The 17,145-nt window shown below is 40.7% G+C and overlaps 1 protein-coding gene across 2 annotated transcripts in view; it reads left to right on the forward strand.

Annotated features, from left to right (window-relative positions):
* Positions 1-17,145, forward strand: part of MAPK12 (mitogen-activated protein kinase 12) — a 193,411-nt gene that overhangs the window by 23,437 nt on the left and 152,829 nt on the right. For both annotated transcript variants that reach the window (XM_073573435.1, XM_073573434.1), the window contains exon 2: positions 13,436-13,565. In XM_073573435.1, coding sequence (XP_073429536.1) covers positions 13,551-13,565 — 15 coding nt within the window. In that variant the 5' untranslated portion in view covers positions 13,436-13,550. The remainder of the gene's footprint in view (positions 1-13,435; positions 13,566-17,145) is intronic.

Here is a 17,145-nt window from a genome sequence, read left to right on the forward strand (position 1 = left end):
GCTGGTAGGTGAGAAGCAAAGTGCGTTTATTAGCAATGAGCATATGTCCCAGAATGGACTCCGGGAGTGGGAGCTCTTAAGTTTCTTTCAGGGACCTGCCCATGGAGATGAAGAAATATTTTATTTCAAGCTCAAGACTTTGGTATCCCTTCCTTTGTGCCCCTTGTGCCCTCCTCCAATTTGTATTATTGCCCAGTTAATATAAGATTGGCACAGCACTGAGATGAAAATAAATTGTGATGTACAATGCATATTAAGCATGATCTGCAGGTGATCTGAACATGATGGTACGGAAGGAATATGACAGCAGAGCATATGCAGAACTCACTGCCAGATGGCTTGCCTAGTATGAACTTCATCTGGTCTTTTCAGTGATTGCCTTTTAATGGCAACCATGTTCAGTGCTCAAGTTTTCTAAATGACTGTAAATAAGATTTAGAAATATAGCTAGCAACAGGAAATTTGTGATAAGCTAAACTTTTAGAAATTATTTAAGTTAAAAAATTAGTGAAAAAATGAAATGCAAATAAATGTGTAAACCTAATGGGGGGTGTATATGTATGTGTATATATATGTATATATATGTATGTGTATATATATATATGTATATATATGTATGTGTATATATATATATGTGTGTATGTGTGTGTGTATGTATGTATGTATATATATATGTGTGTATGTGTGTGTGTATATATATATATATATATATATATATATATATATATATAATATTGGTATACAGATATGGCCTAAAGTGTTGGCACCCTCGAATTTTTTACAGAAAATTCTCCCAGAAAATTGGAACAACACAAAAAAAGGGAAAACAAAGTCAAATTGGACATAGTTTCATGCAAGCCCCCCAAAATGGGCTGGACCAAATTGTTTACTCCTTTACAATATTGTGAGTAAACAACTTTTTCATTCATGTTGTGCTCTTTCAAACTCACGTGTGGCAAGTAATATATGTGGGCAATATGAAAATCATATCAGAAACATGATTAAAAGGGGAGAAGTTGACTCAATCTTTGCCTTTTTGTGTCTGTGTGTGCCAGACTAAGCAAAGAGAACAGAAAGAGGAGAAAAGAACTGTTTGAGGTTACAAGTCCATCTCCAGATATCTTGATGTTCCTTTGTCCATGGTGTGCAACATAATCAAGAAGTTTACAACCCATGACACTATAGCTATTCTGCCTGGATGTGGACAGCAGATTAAAAAAAATAATGAAAGGTTGCAAGGCAGTATAGTTTGAATGATGGATAAACAGCCCTAATCAAGTTTCAAAGAAATTCAAGCTGTTCTGCATGATTGGGGTACATCAGTGTTAGCACAAAATATTTGACATTTGAATGAAATTAAATGCTATTGCAGGACACCCAGGAGGATACCACTGTGGACCGAGACATAAAAAAGCTAGACTGTAGTGTGCCAAAATTAATGTGAGTAAAACAAAATCCTTCTGAGAAAGCTTTTTATAGACTGATGAGACCAAAATGGAGCTTTTTGGTAAAGCACATCATTCTACTGTTTACCGAAATCAGAATGAGGTCTACCATGAAAGGAACACAGTACCTACAGTCAAATATGGTGAAGGTTCAAATATGTTTTGAGGTTGTTCTGCTTTTTCTAGCACTGGGTTCCTTGATTGTGTCCAAGGCATCATGAATTCTAAAGATTACCAAAGAATTTTGGTTCGCAGTGTACTGCCCAGTGTCATATAGCTGGGTTTGGGTCCTAGATCATGGGTCTTCTATTAGGACAATGATCCCAAATGTGCTTCAAGAAGCACCCAGAAATGGATGGAAACAAAGCACTAGAGAGTTCTTAAGTGGCCAGCAATGAGTCCACTTCTAAATTCCATTGAATATTTGTGGAGAGATCTTAAAATTGCTCTTGGGAGAAGGCACACTTCACATGAGAGCAGGAGCCGTTTGCAAGAGTGGTCAAAAATTCCAATTGAGAGGTGTAAGAAGCTTGTTGATGGTTATACGAAACGATTGATTGCAGTTATTTATTCCAAAGTGTGTTCAACCAAATAGTAAGTTGAGGGTGCCAATAACTTTGTCTGGCCCATTTTTGGGTTTTGTATGAAATTATGTATAACTTGCCTTTTTTTTTTTTTAAATAAACGTGTATAACAAAACATGTAGTTACAATCGTTTTTTGGGAGAAGTTCTTCATTTTCTGGAACAACGTCAACAATTTTCAACATTTTCGGCCATGACTGTGTTTCCATATGCAGAAAGTGAAAACCTACTGGTTATTGATCTTGTACAATGGACACAAGACACAATCATGCTTGTATTATAGCGGAATAAAGTCCTTTTTTTATTATTACACCTGGATGGAGCGCTGTTCTATTTTTTGACATTCGTGCTTGTATGTCTGGGCTCTAATTGTAAAATGTTTCCATTTGTGAAGAGCACAAGGTATTTTGAAGACAAAGTAACAGAACCACAACGCACAGAAGGCAACATTTTTAATTATGCAATTCAAATGACTCTGTCAACCTATTCTCCCTTTTCTAAGAAGAGCTTAATATAGAAGGGAGACACTAGAGAACATGTGGGGAGAATGGGAGTCCTGCTTCTTCAGAGTGATTGACAGCCTTTCCCATATTTTTTGGATACAAGGAAAACTATAATTTACTGTATTTGGCAGGTGTATACCCTCCCATCGCTATTGTGGTTGGCTCCTGGTGAAGCAAGTACCGTATATACTCGAATATAAGTGGAGATTTTCAGCCCAAAAAATTGGGCTGAAAGTCCCCCTCTCGACTTACAGTGCCTACAAGTAGTATTCAACCCCCTGCAGATTTAGCAGGTTTACACATTCGGAATTAACTTGGCATTGTGACATTTGGACTGTAGATCAGCCTGGAAGTGTGAAATGCACTGCAGCAAAAAAGAATGTTATTTCTTTGTTTAATTTTTTTTTTAAATTGTGAAAAGTTTATTCAGAGGGTCATTTATTATTCAACCCCTCAAACCACCAGAATTCTGTTTGGTTCCCCTAAAGTATTAAGAAGTATTTCAGGCACAAAGAACAATGAGCTTCACATGTTTGGATTAATTATTTCTTTTTCCAGCCTTTTCTGACTATTTAAGACCCTCCCCAAACTTGTGAACAGCACTCATACATGGTCAACATGGGAAAGACAAAGGAGCATTCCAAGGCCATCAGAGACAAGATCGTGGAGGGTCACAAGGCTGGCAAGGGGTACAAAACCCTTTCCAAGGAGTTGGGCCTACCTGTCTCCACTGTTGGGAGCATCATCCGGAAGTGGAAGGCTTATGGAACTACTGTTAGCCTTCCACGGCCTGGACAGCCTTTGAAAGTTTCCTCCCGTGCCGAGGCCAGGCTTGTCCGAAGAGTCAAGGCTAACCCAAGGACAACAAGGAAGGAGCTCCGGGAAGATCTCATGGCAGTGGGGACATTGGCTTCAGTCAATACCATAAGTAACGTACTCCACCGCAATGGTCTCCGTTCCAGACGAGCCCGTAAGGTACCTTTACTTTCAAAGCGTCGTGTCAAGGCTCGTCTACAGTTTGCTCATGATCACTTGGAGGACTCTGAGACAGACTGGTTCAAGGTTCTCTGGTCTGATGAGACCAAGATCGAGATCTTTGGTGCCAACCACATACGTGACGTTTGGAGACTGGATGGCACTGCATACGACCCCAACAATACCATCCCTACAGTCAAGCATGGTGGTGGCAGCATCACGCTGTGGGGCTGTTTCTCAGCCAAGGGGACTGGCCATCTGGTCCGCATCCATGGGAAGATGGATAGCACGGCCTACCTGGAGATTTTGGCCAAGAACCTCCGCTCCTCCATCAAGGATCTTTAGATGGGTCGTCATTTCATCTTCCAACAAGACAACGACCCAAAGCACACAGCCAAGAAAACCAAGGCCTGGTTCAAGAGGCAAAAAATCAAGGTGTTGGAGTGGCCTAGTCAGTCTCCTGACCTTAACCCAATTGAAAACTTGTGGAAGGAGCTCAAGATTAAAGTCCACATGAGACACCCAAAGAACCTAGATAACTTGGAGAAGATCTGCATGGAGGAGTGGGCCAAGATAACTCCAGAGACCTGTGCCGGCCTGATCAGGTCTTATAAAAGACGATTATTAGCTGTAATTGCAAACAAGGGTTATTCCACAAAATATTAAACCTAGGGGTTGAATAATAATTGACCCACACTTGTATGTTTAAAATTTATTAAAATTTAACTGAGCAACATAACTTTTTGGTTTGTAAGATTTATGCATCTGTTAATAAATCCTGCTCTTGTGTGAAGTTTGAAGGCTCTAACTAATTTGCATCTTATCAAACCTGCTAAATCTGCAGGGGGTTGAATACTACTTGTAGGCACTGTATATTCGAGTCATATACAAAGGGGTCGGAGGGGGCGGATGTGTCAGGTCATACTTGCCCGTCCTGACGCTGTCTTGAGCCCCCAGCTTCTCCCCGTGCTCTCTCTTCCTGCCTTCAGCGGTCACGTGGTGCCGCTCATTAAAACTCATCAATATGCGCATATTGATGAGTTTTAATGAGCGGCACCACGTGACCGCTGAAGGCAGGAAGAGAGAGCGCGGAGAAGCTGGGGGTCAAGACAGCGTCAGGACGGGTAAGTACAGCGATACTCACCTGTCCTGCGTCCATGGCTGCTTGCTGTTGTCTGTCATCGGTCAGTGACTTCAGACAGCAGAGGGCGCGGTGACGTGATTAGTGCGCGCCGCGCCCCCTGCAGTCTGAACGTCACTGACTGATGACGTGCAGATAGCGGTGAGCAGCCATGGACGCAGGACAGGTGAGAATCTGACACCTAGCGACGGAGAGGTGAGTATGTCATTTTTTTTATTTTTACATGCTGCAGCAGCGGCAGCACATGGGGGAATAATCTAAGGAGCTTCTTATGGGGGCAGCATATGGGGGAACAATATGGAGCTTCTTATGGGAGCAGCATATGGGGGAACAATATGGAGCTTCTTGTGGGGGCAGCATATGAGGGAACAATATGGAGCTTCTTATGAGGGCAGCATATGGGGGAACAATATGGAGCTTCTTATGGGGGCAGCATATGAGGGAACAATATGGAGCTTCTTGTGGGGGAACAATATGGAGCTTCTTATGGGGGCAGCATATGGGGGAACAATATGGAGCTTCTTGTGGGGGCAGCATATGAGGGAACAATATGGAGCTTCTTATGGGGGCAGCATATGGGGGAACAATATGGAGCTTCTTATGGGGGCAGCATATGGGGGAATAATCTATGGAGTTTCTTCTGAGGACACCATATGGGGGAATAATCTATGGAGCATTTCCCACCCTAGACTTATACTCGAGTCAATAAGTTCTCCCAGTTTTTTGTGGCAAAATTAGGGGGGTCGACTTATACTCGAGTATATACAGGCTGGATCATGTCCCAATCCCATACTTGGAGCAGCTCACCCAGCCTGGAACTTTGAGACCTCCCCAGGAATAAGTGAACCAGTTGGTTCAGCAAACAATAATCCAAAAACTTTTTATTAAAACTTCTGATGCCTCCTTCACTCTTCTGTTATAGCGATTTGAGAGAGAGGGATTGATAAATCGACCTGAAGAAAAAGAAAATATCCTTTTTTTTTTTTTTTTTTCCTTCCTGTTTTTGTTAATCAGGAACTGACCATTGTGACATCTATTTTGCTCATGGTTTTTTTTCTCTATTTTTGTATTTTTATATTAAAACTATAGATGGTAAACTGAACTTTTTTGCTTTGTCACTTAGTGATGCAATATATTTTTAAAAGCAGATGTAAAATGGCAGTGTTCAATTTTTAATGGATCCAATAGACTTGAATGGCTGGCTGATTCTGATCCTCAAAAATAGGTCAACATAGGACATGCATCGGGATTTAAGCAGACACACAGGTAAAGAAATAAAAATACCCCCAAAAAAGCAGATAACAAAAAACTAATGTGTGAATAGTACTCTATTCTAAAATGCACACGTTTACACTGTAATATACAGCAGTTGAAATCCATATTGAACACCTCTCCAGTGTTCTAAGTAAATATATTTCTAAAGGTGCGCTTATTGAAATCCTCACCAGATCTCGATAACAACCAATCCAGTCCACACAGGAAAATAATTCAGACCATAGATGTCCACAAATTAAGCTATGTGTAATGATGCCTATGCAGCATCAGTAGTAAAAGATAGGATGTAAAAAATAATAAAAAAAAATATTGTTCTCACATTCCGACGGCCCCCGATCTGCTCTGCGGCACTTCCAGCATCTTCCGGTCCCAGACTCCCAGTAATGCTTTGCGCGAAGGACCTGCGATGATGTCACTCTGGCAAGAGAGCGATGTCATCGCGGTCATTTGCGCAAAGCATTACTGGGACCGGAAGATGTCGGGAGCGTGGTGAGAGGAGGGAAGGAGATCGGGGCTGTCGGAAGGTCAGAATAACATGATTTTTTTATTTTTAATTATTTTTTTTAACAGGGACATGGTACCCAGGGCCTGGAGGAGAATCTCCTCTCCTCCAGACCCTGGGTACCATCCGCAGATGTTCCGCTTACTTTTCGCATGGTGGGCACAGCCACATGCAAAGTAAGCGGAACTATATATATATATATATATATATATATATATATATATATTTATTATATAATATATAAAATCTATATCTGCTTAAAAGATAATGCTATGATAAAACCATAGAATATAATGATAGATGTGCAAGTATGCTACTCAAATACTGAAACAGCATTGTGCAGAAGAGGGGAGGAGGATAAATTATATTCTAATTAGAGAGGGTATACACCTACCCCCTGTAAGAAGAAGCTAACGCGAAACGTGCGTCCAGGGATCCCTCCTGCAACCAGGTCATGTATACCCTCTCTAATTAGAATATAATTTATCCTCCCCCTCCCTTCTGCACAATGCTGTTTCACTATTTATAGTATTTGAGTAGCATACTTGCACATTTATCATTCTATACTATGGTTTTATCATAGCATTATCAGATACACACACACACATATTTTGTTTGTGTCAGGAATACACTAAGACATTTTGAGCACTATTGCATTTTATTAATTTATCTGTTATTTTTTCTGTAACTTATTTGAGGAGTGGTATATATAAATACATTATTCTATTTTCTATGCTGTTATGAGCTCTGTATAACAAATTATAGCTTTCATGAGAGAATAAATTTATCATCCTTATGGTTCATTTAAGTATAGTGTAATTTGGCATTAGTGCTCATATATTATGGATATAATGTCCTGACATTTTATAGATGCTTTCTAGTTCAGTTTGAACGTTAGGATTAATCAATTATTCACACATTGATTGGAAAATAATTGTTTTCATATCCATTGAACCATATAAGCACCAATTGTACCAGATAGTACTTTTTTGTATTAGTATTTATTTTTTTCATGTTTTTTTCTTTTTTTTTAATTTACTTTGATCATTAGCTCATTAATTGGGTATTACTGATCCTGTGTTTTCAGGTCCATTTGTGTCTACCCACTAAATTAATAGAATTAATTTTTACCAATTGTTTGTCAATAATGTTAATAAAGATTGAATTTTAAATTTATTTGGCATATACTTCTTGTAATTTGTAGGTTTAATAATTTGCAACAATAAGGTTGTGAAGGACTTGAAACAGCTCAGAGAGTTTACCCATCATGAGATGTTTCTTGTGTGGCACCTTGGTAATTAGACTCCTCTTTATAGGCCATCAGTTGAACCAGCTGATATTATTTTTCACTAAGAGGCAGGATTGCTTTCTAATTACTGATAGATTTTAGCTGTTTCATGACTTTCCTTGGCTTTTTGCTCTTGTCTGTCTTCATGTGTCCAATACTTCTTCGCTGTGTGATTTCTCATTATTACACATAACTTAATTTATGGACATCTATGGATTGATTTTTTTTGTGGAATGGATGCACTGTTACCAACAAATGGTGAGAATTTCATGTTATTAGCAGCTTTAGAAATATATTTAGTTTGAAAATTGGTGACCTGTTCAATACTTCCTTTCCTTTTGAGCTGAGCATTACGTTTATATAGCTTTGCATTTCTGGGTGTCTGTAGATGGGCCCCGGTCCTGCTCTGTCTTTATTCACATTAAGGTCATGTTTTCACACCTAAGATTTTAATTGTAGTGGTTAGGATTATCCTGAGTACACCTTGGCGCTGGTGGTGGGATGTGTTTTTTTTTTTTTTTCTTTTTTAAATAAAAAAAGTGTGTACAAAGTTCCCCATGTTATTTATATGCACTATTGCTTTTTTACTTATAGCAGGGTATGTGTATATGTATGTGTGTGTAAAATAAATATACACATACATATACATACATATATATATATATATATATATATATATATATATATATATATATATATATTAATATAATGTAATTAATATAATTTTTTTTTTTTTTTTTTTAACACATCCAATTGTGTAAGTTATTATTATTCCAAGTGTAAGACAAGTCCTTACTGCCAGTTGGAAGAGCCGGAAAAAAATATGTAGACAATCCTCTTAACAAGCTGAGACTGAAGTTTATTTGGAGATTTCGCAGCAGAACAGCACATGGAACGTCAATCAGACAAGTGAATCAGAGAGAGGGTAACAAAGCTCTAGCAAAAATTAAGAGATCACTGCAAAATTTTCAGTTTGTCTGATTTTTCTCTTTATAGGTGTATTTTTGAGTAAAACGTAAATTTCTCTTTTATTCTATAAACTACTGACAACATGTCTTTGAATTTCCAAGCACTAAATTTTGTATTTATTTTCAGAAAATGAGAAATGGTCAAAATAACAAAAAAAAAATGCAGTGCTTGCAGACCACAAATAATGCTAAGAAAACAAGTTCATAATTTAGGAACAAAAATACTAATGTTTTAAAGGGAATCTGTCACCTCAATTTGGCGCGGTGTGTAATTGAGTTGTGTCTGGTTCGATGGGCGGTGTTGTGGCTCCTTCCCTCCACCCCTCCTTGGCAATCTTTCTTGGAATTTCTGTAGTTGGCGTCCAGATTACACGCATGCTCATTGCAATATCCTATTACCGGCGCATGCGCACTAATGCTTTTCGGCTTTGCCCGCAGTTGAGCAAAGCATACTGCGCATGCGCCGGTGAGCTATGTCCCGGAACACAGAAATGGCATTGAAATACTTCCAGGACATAGTTCACCGACGCATGCGCACTAATGCTTTTTGGCTTTACCCACAGTTGGGCAAAGCATACTGTGCACGCGCGATAGGATATTGCAATGCGCACGCGCATAATCTGGACGCCAACTATGAAAATTCCAAGAAAGATTGCGTACAGCAGCCAAGGAGGGGTGGAGGGAAGGAGCCACAACACCGCCCATCAGATCGGACACAACTCTTTTATATACGGCGCCAAATTGAGGTGACAGATTCCCTTTAACTCGGGAAGAGTTCACAAATCAATATTTTGTGGAATAAACATGATTTTTAATCGCAGCTTTCATGCGTCTTGGCATGCTTTCCACCAGTATTTCACACTGCTTTTGAGTGACCTTATGCCACAAATTTAAGTAGTTCTCCTTTGATGGCTTGTGACTATCCATCTTCCTGGGGTTCAGGTCTGGAGATTGGGCTGGCCATGACAGGGATTTGATGTGGTGGTCCTTCATCTACACATTGATTGACCTAGCTGTGTGGCATGGCGCATTGTCCTACTGGAGTCCTTGGAGTTGGGGAATATTGCCTGAGCAGAAGGAATTGTTTTCCCAGGATTACCTTGTATGCAGCTTGATTCGTTATACATCCTTCTCAAAGATTAACCTGCCCAATTCCAGCCTTGCTGAAGCATCCCCAGATCATCACCGATCCCCCACCAAATTTCACAGTGGGTACAAGATACTGTGGCTTGTACGCCTCTCCAGGTCTCAGTATAACCATTAGATGACCAATTGTTGGGCAAAGCTGAAAATTAGACTCATCAGAGAAGACTACCTTACACCAGTCCTCTATGGTCCAATCCTTATGGTCTTTGGCAAACTTCAGCCTGGCTCTCCTTTGCTTCTCATTGATGAAAGGCTTTTTTCTAGCTTTACATGACTTGAGCCCTGCCTCTAGGAGCCTGGTTACAAACTGTTCTTGCCGTGCACTTCACCCCAGCTCCCATTTGCCTTTCCTTTTGTATGTCACTTGATGTCATCCTGCGATTGCTGAGTGACATTCAAATAAGATGACTGTCATCCCAGTCAGTGGAATCATTTTTGCCCTCTGCCGTTCTGTAGCTTTGTTGTCCCCAATGTCTGCTGCTTGACCTTGTGGTAATGGACTACTGTCTTAGAAATTTTTAGGATGGAGGCAACATGACGTTCATTGTATTCCTCTGCTAGTAAAGCCAGAATTGAGCCCTTCTTTTCCTTATTCAAGACTTTTCCTGTCAACTCCTTTGGCATGGTTAAAAGTTATTTTTTCATTCCTATTACTTTTGGGATATTACTAGCGCTTGTTTTGCCATGCAGCTTGTCCTATTGCAAGAGGATTGTGAACACCACAGCAGGGTTTTTATACTTCCCTTCATTAAATAAGATTTGGTTCAGGTAATCAACTAATCAGAAGCACATTAAGTAGAATGAGGTGTACTCTGGTTGGAATTCAACTGACACTGGAATAGAATGGCTGTCAGACATGTAGAGAAGCTGATTTTTATAAAACTGTGCAGTGGTCTCTTAATTTTTGCCAGAGCTGTATACCTGCTAATGGCTATTATCTCCCCTTGTGTCTCCAATCTGTCTGACTTTCAGAAGTACATCTTAGAATTATTTAGAAGCAGAATTAGTTGGTTTATAACTTTGCACAACATGGCTGCTAGAGCCAACATGGCTGTTGAATCTGTTAAGGCTGACCATTCTCTTACACCAGTATCTCTTGATTAAAATGAACTTTTGTTTGTGGGACAACACCTTTTTAAGGCAAGAGTCATTCTGTCAGTCCAGTAACTATGAATAGTGTATTTGCCCTGTTTTCCAAACAGAAAAATACAAGTGTGAACAGATGCAAGCTAAGAGAGCCACTCTATAAAAAAACAAATTGAAGCTGCACTCTGAAACGCTGTAATATGCAAACATTGAATTTCTGAAATTGGAACTGCATTACTGTTGTAGAAAGCATGTTAATAAATGAAGGTATATAGGCGTACCTCTGTTGGAACCCTATACCCAACATGATGCATCTCTCAGACTAAAAGAACATTATTTTAACATGTTTTCTCCAGCAGCAGTCCACTCCTTGTGAATCTCTTCCCCCAATTTTTGAGTGGCCTTTTCTTAACTATCCTTTCAAGGCTGCCATTATCTCAGTTGCTTGTGCACCTTTTTTCTACCATACTTTTTCCTTCCACTCAACTTTCCATTCATATGCTTGGATACAGCACTCTGAACAGCCAGCTTCTTTAGTAATGACCTTTTGTGGCTTTCCCTCCTTGTGGTGTGTGTTAGTGTCTGCCTTCTGGACATCTGTCAAGTTAGCAGTCTTCCCCATGATTGTGGAACCTACTGAAACAGACCCTTTTTAAAGGCTTAGGAAGCCTTTGCAGGTGTTTTTTGTTAATTATTTTAATTTACTGAGATAATGACTTTTGGGTTTTCATTGGCTGTAAGCCATAATCATCAACATTAACAGAAATAAACACTTGAAATAGATTACTCTGTTTGTAGTGATTCTATATATGGTAATGAGTTTCACTTTTTGTATTGAAGAACTGAAATAAGTACTGTATTTTTCAGATTATAAGACACACTTTTTTCCTCCCAAATTTTGGGGGGAAATGGGGGTGCGTCTGATAATACGTATATACCTTACCGGTACCGTTGCTGCAGGCTGGGATGAGGGGGTGTCTATCAAGGCTGCGGGTGCCCAGTGGTGCTGCGGGGGTGTCCAGCGATGCTGCCCGATGCTGGTGCGGGGGGCTCTGCCAACATTTTGTGACAGGCCAGAGCCCCGGCAGTTCCTTGGTTTCCTGTGCAGTGGACTCCGGGAAAATGGCCGCCGGGGGCGGAAGATGGAGCTCTCAGCACCAAGGTCTTGGGAGATGAGATTTCAGCGCTGAGATCTCATCTCCCGAGACCCTTGGTGTCGAGATCTCCATTTGTGCATGCGCCGCCCCCGGCAGCCATTTTCCCGGAGTCCACCGCACAGGAAACTATGGAACTGCCGGGGCTCTGACCTTTCACAAAATGTCGGCAGAGCCCCCGCAGCATCGGAGACACCCTCAGCAACGGGCAGCAGTGCCGGACACCTGCAGCAGCACCAAACACCCTCAACGACGCGCCAAATATTGGAACCCCCACCCACCCCAGCCTGTGGCATGCAGCATCACCTCAGTCCTCCAGCAGCGACCCTGGGACCCCTCTTCACTGCAGCCAACGCCCCTGGTAAACTAAGACGCATGGACTATAAGACGCACCACCATTAAAAAAAAATAATTTTTTTTTCCTATTCTCAAAAATTGGCGTGCGTCTTATAATCTGGCGTGTCTTATAATCCAAAAAATCTCTACATTCTATTGTGAAATTTATAGCTGTACAGTAATCTGCAGACGCTGCTATCAGAATAATATTTTAGTACCTTTATTTGTTACATAAGATAAATTGTTCTAGACAAAAATACAATTTTCACTCTCACATTTTAGACTATCTTCTGCTTATTTATTTCTCAAGTAAATTTTTACCCATGTATTTAAAAAAAATAAATAAATCGTAATAGTACTTGGTATTCAGAACCACTAAAGGGAATCTGTCACCAGTTTTTTGCTGCCCTTTCTGAGGACATAATGTAGGGGAAGATACCCTAATTCCAGAAGTGAATCATGAAGGATCTGGTTACCATAGACAATTTGTGGCATTAAGTGATTGCCAATTAGGAACTTTCTGCTGATTGAAGCCTGTCTATATACAGTAGACAACCACGCTGAATGGTCTAATTGTTCAGTGTGCATAGGCTGCCATTGCTCACAACATCATTGTAAATGGACTTTTACGGGGGCTGCTTGCTGCTGATTTCTCTACTGTAGATCTACTAGTTCTTTTCCGAGTTCTTTTAATGATAAATTCTGTAAAACATTGCCTGTGCAATTTATTAACAACTGTCTACACTGTGCATAAGTTAAAAACAGCCAATAAATGGAGGGGGAGGAATAGCCAGAGCTCGGAACATCAAGGACTACATTGCTGCAATCCTCTGTGATAGTCTTCTAAGTGTTTTATTAAAACCATAGTAAGTAAATGACTTTCAGTCCTACAAGGGTTAAGATGGTGGCTAATTTTAAACCATTTGCAAAGCAGGCTATGGTTTTTATACTATGCTAATATATACTTGTACGGAAACGACTGCTTCCAGTGGTTACGTAATCTCATTTATAATTGCACGTTTTTATGTTACAGCTCATCTATTGACAATAGATCTGGAACAAAAGTGGCCATCAAGAAGTTGTACCGTCCCTTTCAGTCTGAACTTTTTGCAAAACGAGCATACAGAGAGCTGAGGCTTCTGAAGCACATGCAGCATGAGAATGTAAGTATCTAATTAGCTGTGTGTCATGCAAAATTATACGCTGTCAACAAGCGTGCCACCACCGTTCCAGCAGCCTTTAATAGGAACATACATTTTCTGCCTGGTAATCTTTAATGGTAGCATTAGCACTGGCATATGATCAAAGACTTCTCGCTATTTAATTCCCTGTTTCTGAACACTGCATTTTAGTGTATGCATGTAGGATCATGAGCTGAAAAAGCCTTTATTTAAGCTGGCTGGACACTCAATATTCCAAATTGGAGACATGATTACTTGTAGGTTGCTGCTTGGAATTGAGTAAAAAATTTGCAAGACCCTGCTACTCTAGAGACATTAGTAGGCTTGTGGCCACCAGACCAGAAAACTGTGACTCTCCCGCTACTTGTGACATCTCCGATATCTATAGTGATTGGGCTGTCAGGTGTGTCTCGAACCGCAGCATAATGATGTGGTGGCCTATTAGAAGAAGCTTCAGGGATGTTACAAGATAGGGGGTTCGCAGTGCTCTGGTCCGGCAGCAGTGTGCGACCGACATGGCTGCCAGACCCAGGGGCCTGCATATCTTTTTGCTCAACTCTAATGCAGCCACACACTGCGGCTAACATTGCTCCGCTCGCCCGTGGCAGACCAATGGTCATTGTAGTGGGTGGCGTTTTGGTCACGTGGCCAGTCCTCGAATGTGGTTTTGCACTTAAGACCCTGCAATCAAATCGCCTGTTAAAAGGGGGGGAATTTAAATGTGTTTCAGAACCTACTACTAGTAGCCCAGGTTGGATGATTATATTTAGAATTTTGATGGCATTTGTACGCCACATACCCTAGTTTGAGCTGCCATTTTTAATAACTGACTAGGTGATGAAATATGAATTGTTTAAAATTTTATTCTACTAATTTTGATGCAATAAATGTCCTGATTAATAAACCCTCAACTGATGTGAATAATATGAATGCCAGGTACTTGTTGTGGAGGTATCTCTATTAACACCTTCTCAACATGCTATATACATGTAAGGCTAGTTTCACATTAGCGTTTTTTTGCGCAGCGCATCGTGCGCATAAAAAACGCAAAGAAAAACGCAAAACAAACGCGCGTTTTTTTAACGTCATGCGCACGCTGATGCGTCAAAAAAATGCAGCGTTGCTTGCGTTTTACATGCGTTTTTGCATGCGTTTGCGTTTTTTTATGCACATGCGTTTTTAGGTGTGACATTTTTTCCATTGTCTAGAGAACATTCTAGACTTGTTTCACTCAAAAACGAATGCGCAAAAAAACGCAACCGTGCGCAAGACCATGCGCACGCATGCGTTCCCATAGGCTTCAATGTGTTGTTTTTGCGCATTCCGTGCGCAAGCGTGCGCATGCGTTTTTTTGCCGAGACAGGGCGCACCAAAAAATGCAACATGTTGCGTCTGGCGCACCTGGCGCAAAAGACAAAAAAACGCATGCGCACAAAAACGCAAGTGTGCGCAAGACCATGCGCACGTCATGTTAAACATAGGTGCGCAGTGCGCATGCGCACGGGTGCGCACGATGCGCTGCGCACAAAAGCGCAAATGTGAAACCAGCCTAAAGGGCGTGTTACATATGAGTATGGAACCAGCACAGGATTTGAGCCTGCATCATACCTGGCAAGTATTGAGTGTGCTAAAACTTCTAATAGCCAGTGGAGATGAGTTCCAATTACTGCTTACTGACATCGGCATTTAAGGCGTGTAGTGAGAGGGTGATGCTGATCCAATCGCACATGGCGCAACGTTATTGTGGTATGCCAATGGGCTGCAACTGAAAGCCATGTCCCTGCATCTCGGTATTTCTGTGAAGCTCAGCCATAGGCCCCCAGACCATTTAAAAGAAGTATTTTAAAAAATATAAACCTTTTTCTGTTAACTGCTTTTAAAAAAAAAAAAAAAAAGTCTGGATTTCCTCAGTACAAATAATATTGCGGGTTATAGTTAAATTAGTGACAATGTATAATTGGTGGAGATAGGTTGATGGACCTAGGTCTCTTTTAAACCTATGTAGCTAAGTATCATCGTGTCCATAATTCTGATCTGTCAAAATATTAAATTATTGTCAAAATAACTAAACAAATTGAAACAAAAAAGCCATTTAGGCTGTGCAAATAACCTCTTCAGAGAGGAAGAGGACTTGAACTGTATAGCGCCACCTGTTGGGCTATACCCTTACCCCTTAGACCTCAGTCCAGAGCCTCTCACCTAGCCAAATCAGTTCTCATACTTTGCAGTGACGAGGGCCAATAGCCCAAAACACCATGTCTGCAAATTGAGATTCTGATTTGGCTTTTATCCTAAGTCATATTACAAGACTCGCTAAAGGGTTGATTGTGACTTGTAGGATTGCTACTACCAACAGGTGGCGCTATAGAGTTCAAGTCCTCTTCCTCTCTGAAGAGGCAATTTGCATATTATTTTCACTGAGGAGCATTGCACGGTGAATGTCTCCTTACCTTGACAAGCCAGAGCTGGTATGTCACTCTCCACAAGGAGAAACCTTACCCCTTAGACCTCATTTAGGCTGTGTTCACACATCCGGAATTCCCGTGGATTTTATGCGTTTTTGCAGCAAAAACACATAAAATACAGTTAGGTCCATATATATTTGGACGGAGACAACATTTTTCTAATTTTGGTTCTAGACATTACCACAATGAATTTTAAACAAAGCAATTCAGATGCAGTTGAAGTTCAGACTTTCAGCTTTCATTTGAGGGTATCCACATTAAAATTGGATGAAGGGTTTAGGAGTTTCAGCTCCTTAACATGTGCCACCCTGTTTTTAAAGGGACCAAAAGTAATTGGACAATTGACTCCAACGCTATTTCATGGACAGGTGTGGGCAATCCCTTCGTTATGTCATTCTCAATTAAGCAAATAAAAGGCCTGGAGTTGATTTTGAGGTGTGGTGCTTGCATTTGGAAGGTTTTGCTGTGAAGGAAACATGGTGGTCAAAGAAGCTCTCCATGCAGGTGAAATAAGCCATCCTTAAGCTGCAAAAACAGAAATAAAAAGTCAGAGAAATTGCTACAACATTAGGAGTGGCAAAATCTACAGTTTGGTACATCCTGAGAAAGAAAAAGCAAGCACTGGTGAACTCATCAATGCAAAAAGACCTGGGTGCCCACGGAAGACAACAGTGGTGGATGATCGTAGAATAATCTCCATGGTGAAGAGAAACCCCTTCACAACGGCCAACCAAGTGAACAACACTCTCCAGGAGGTAGGCGTATCAATATCCAAATCTACCATAAAGAGAAGACTGCATGAAAGTAAATACAGAGGGTTCACTGCACAGTGCAAGCCACTCATAAGCATCAAGAATCAAAAGGCTAGACTGGACTTTGCTAAAAAAAACATCTAAAAAAGCCAGCACAGTTCTGGAAGAACATTCTTTGGACAGATGAAACCAAGATCAACCTCTACCAGAATGAGGAAAGAGAAAAGTATGGCGAAGGCGTGGTACAGCTCATGATCCAAAGCATACTACATCATCTGTAAAACACGGCGGAGGCAGTGTGATGGGATGGGCATGCATGACTGCCAGTGGAACTGGGTCACTAGT

This window comes from Dendrobates tinctorius, unplaced genomic scaffold, assembly GCF_039654945.1.
Source record: "Dendrobates tinctorius isolate UK_male_01 unplaced genomic scaffold, ASM3965494v1 ptg000035l, whole genome shotgun sequence".
In the NCBI taxonomy this organism is placed as follows: domain Eukaryota; kingdom Metazoa; phylum Chordata; class Amphibia; order Anura; family Dendrobatidae; genus Dendrobates; species Dendrobates tinctorius.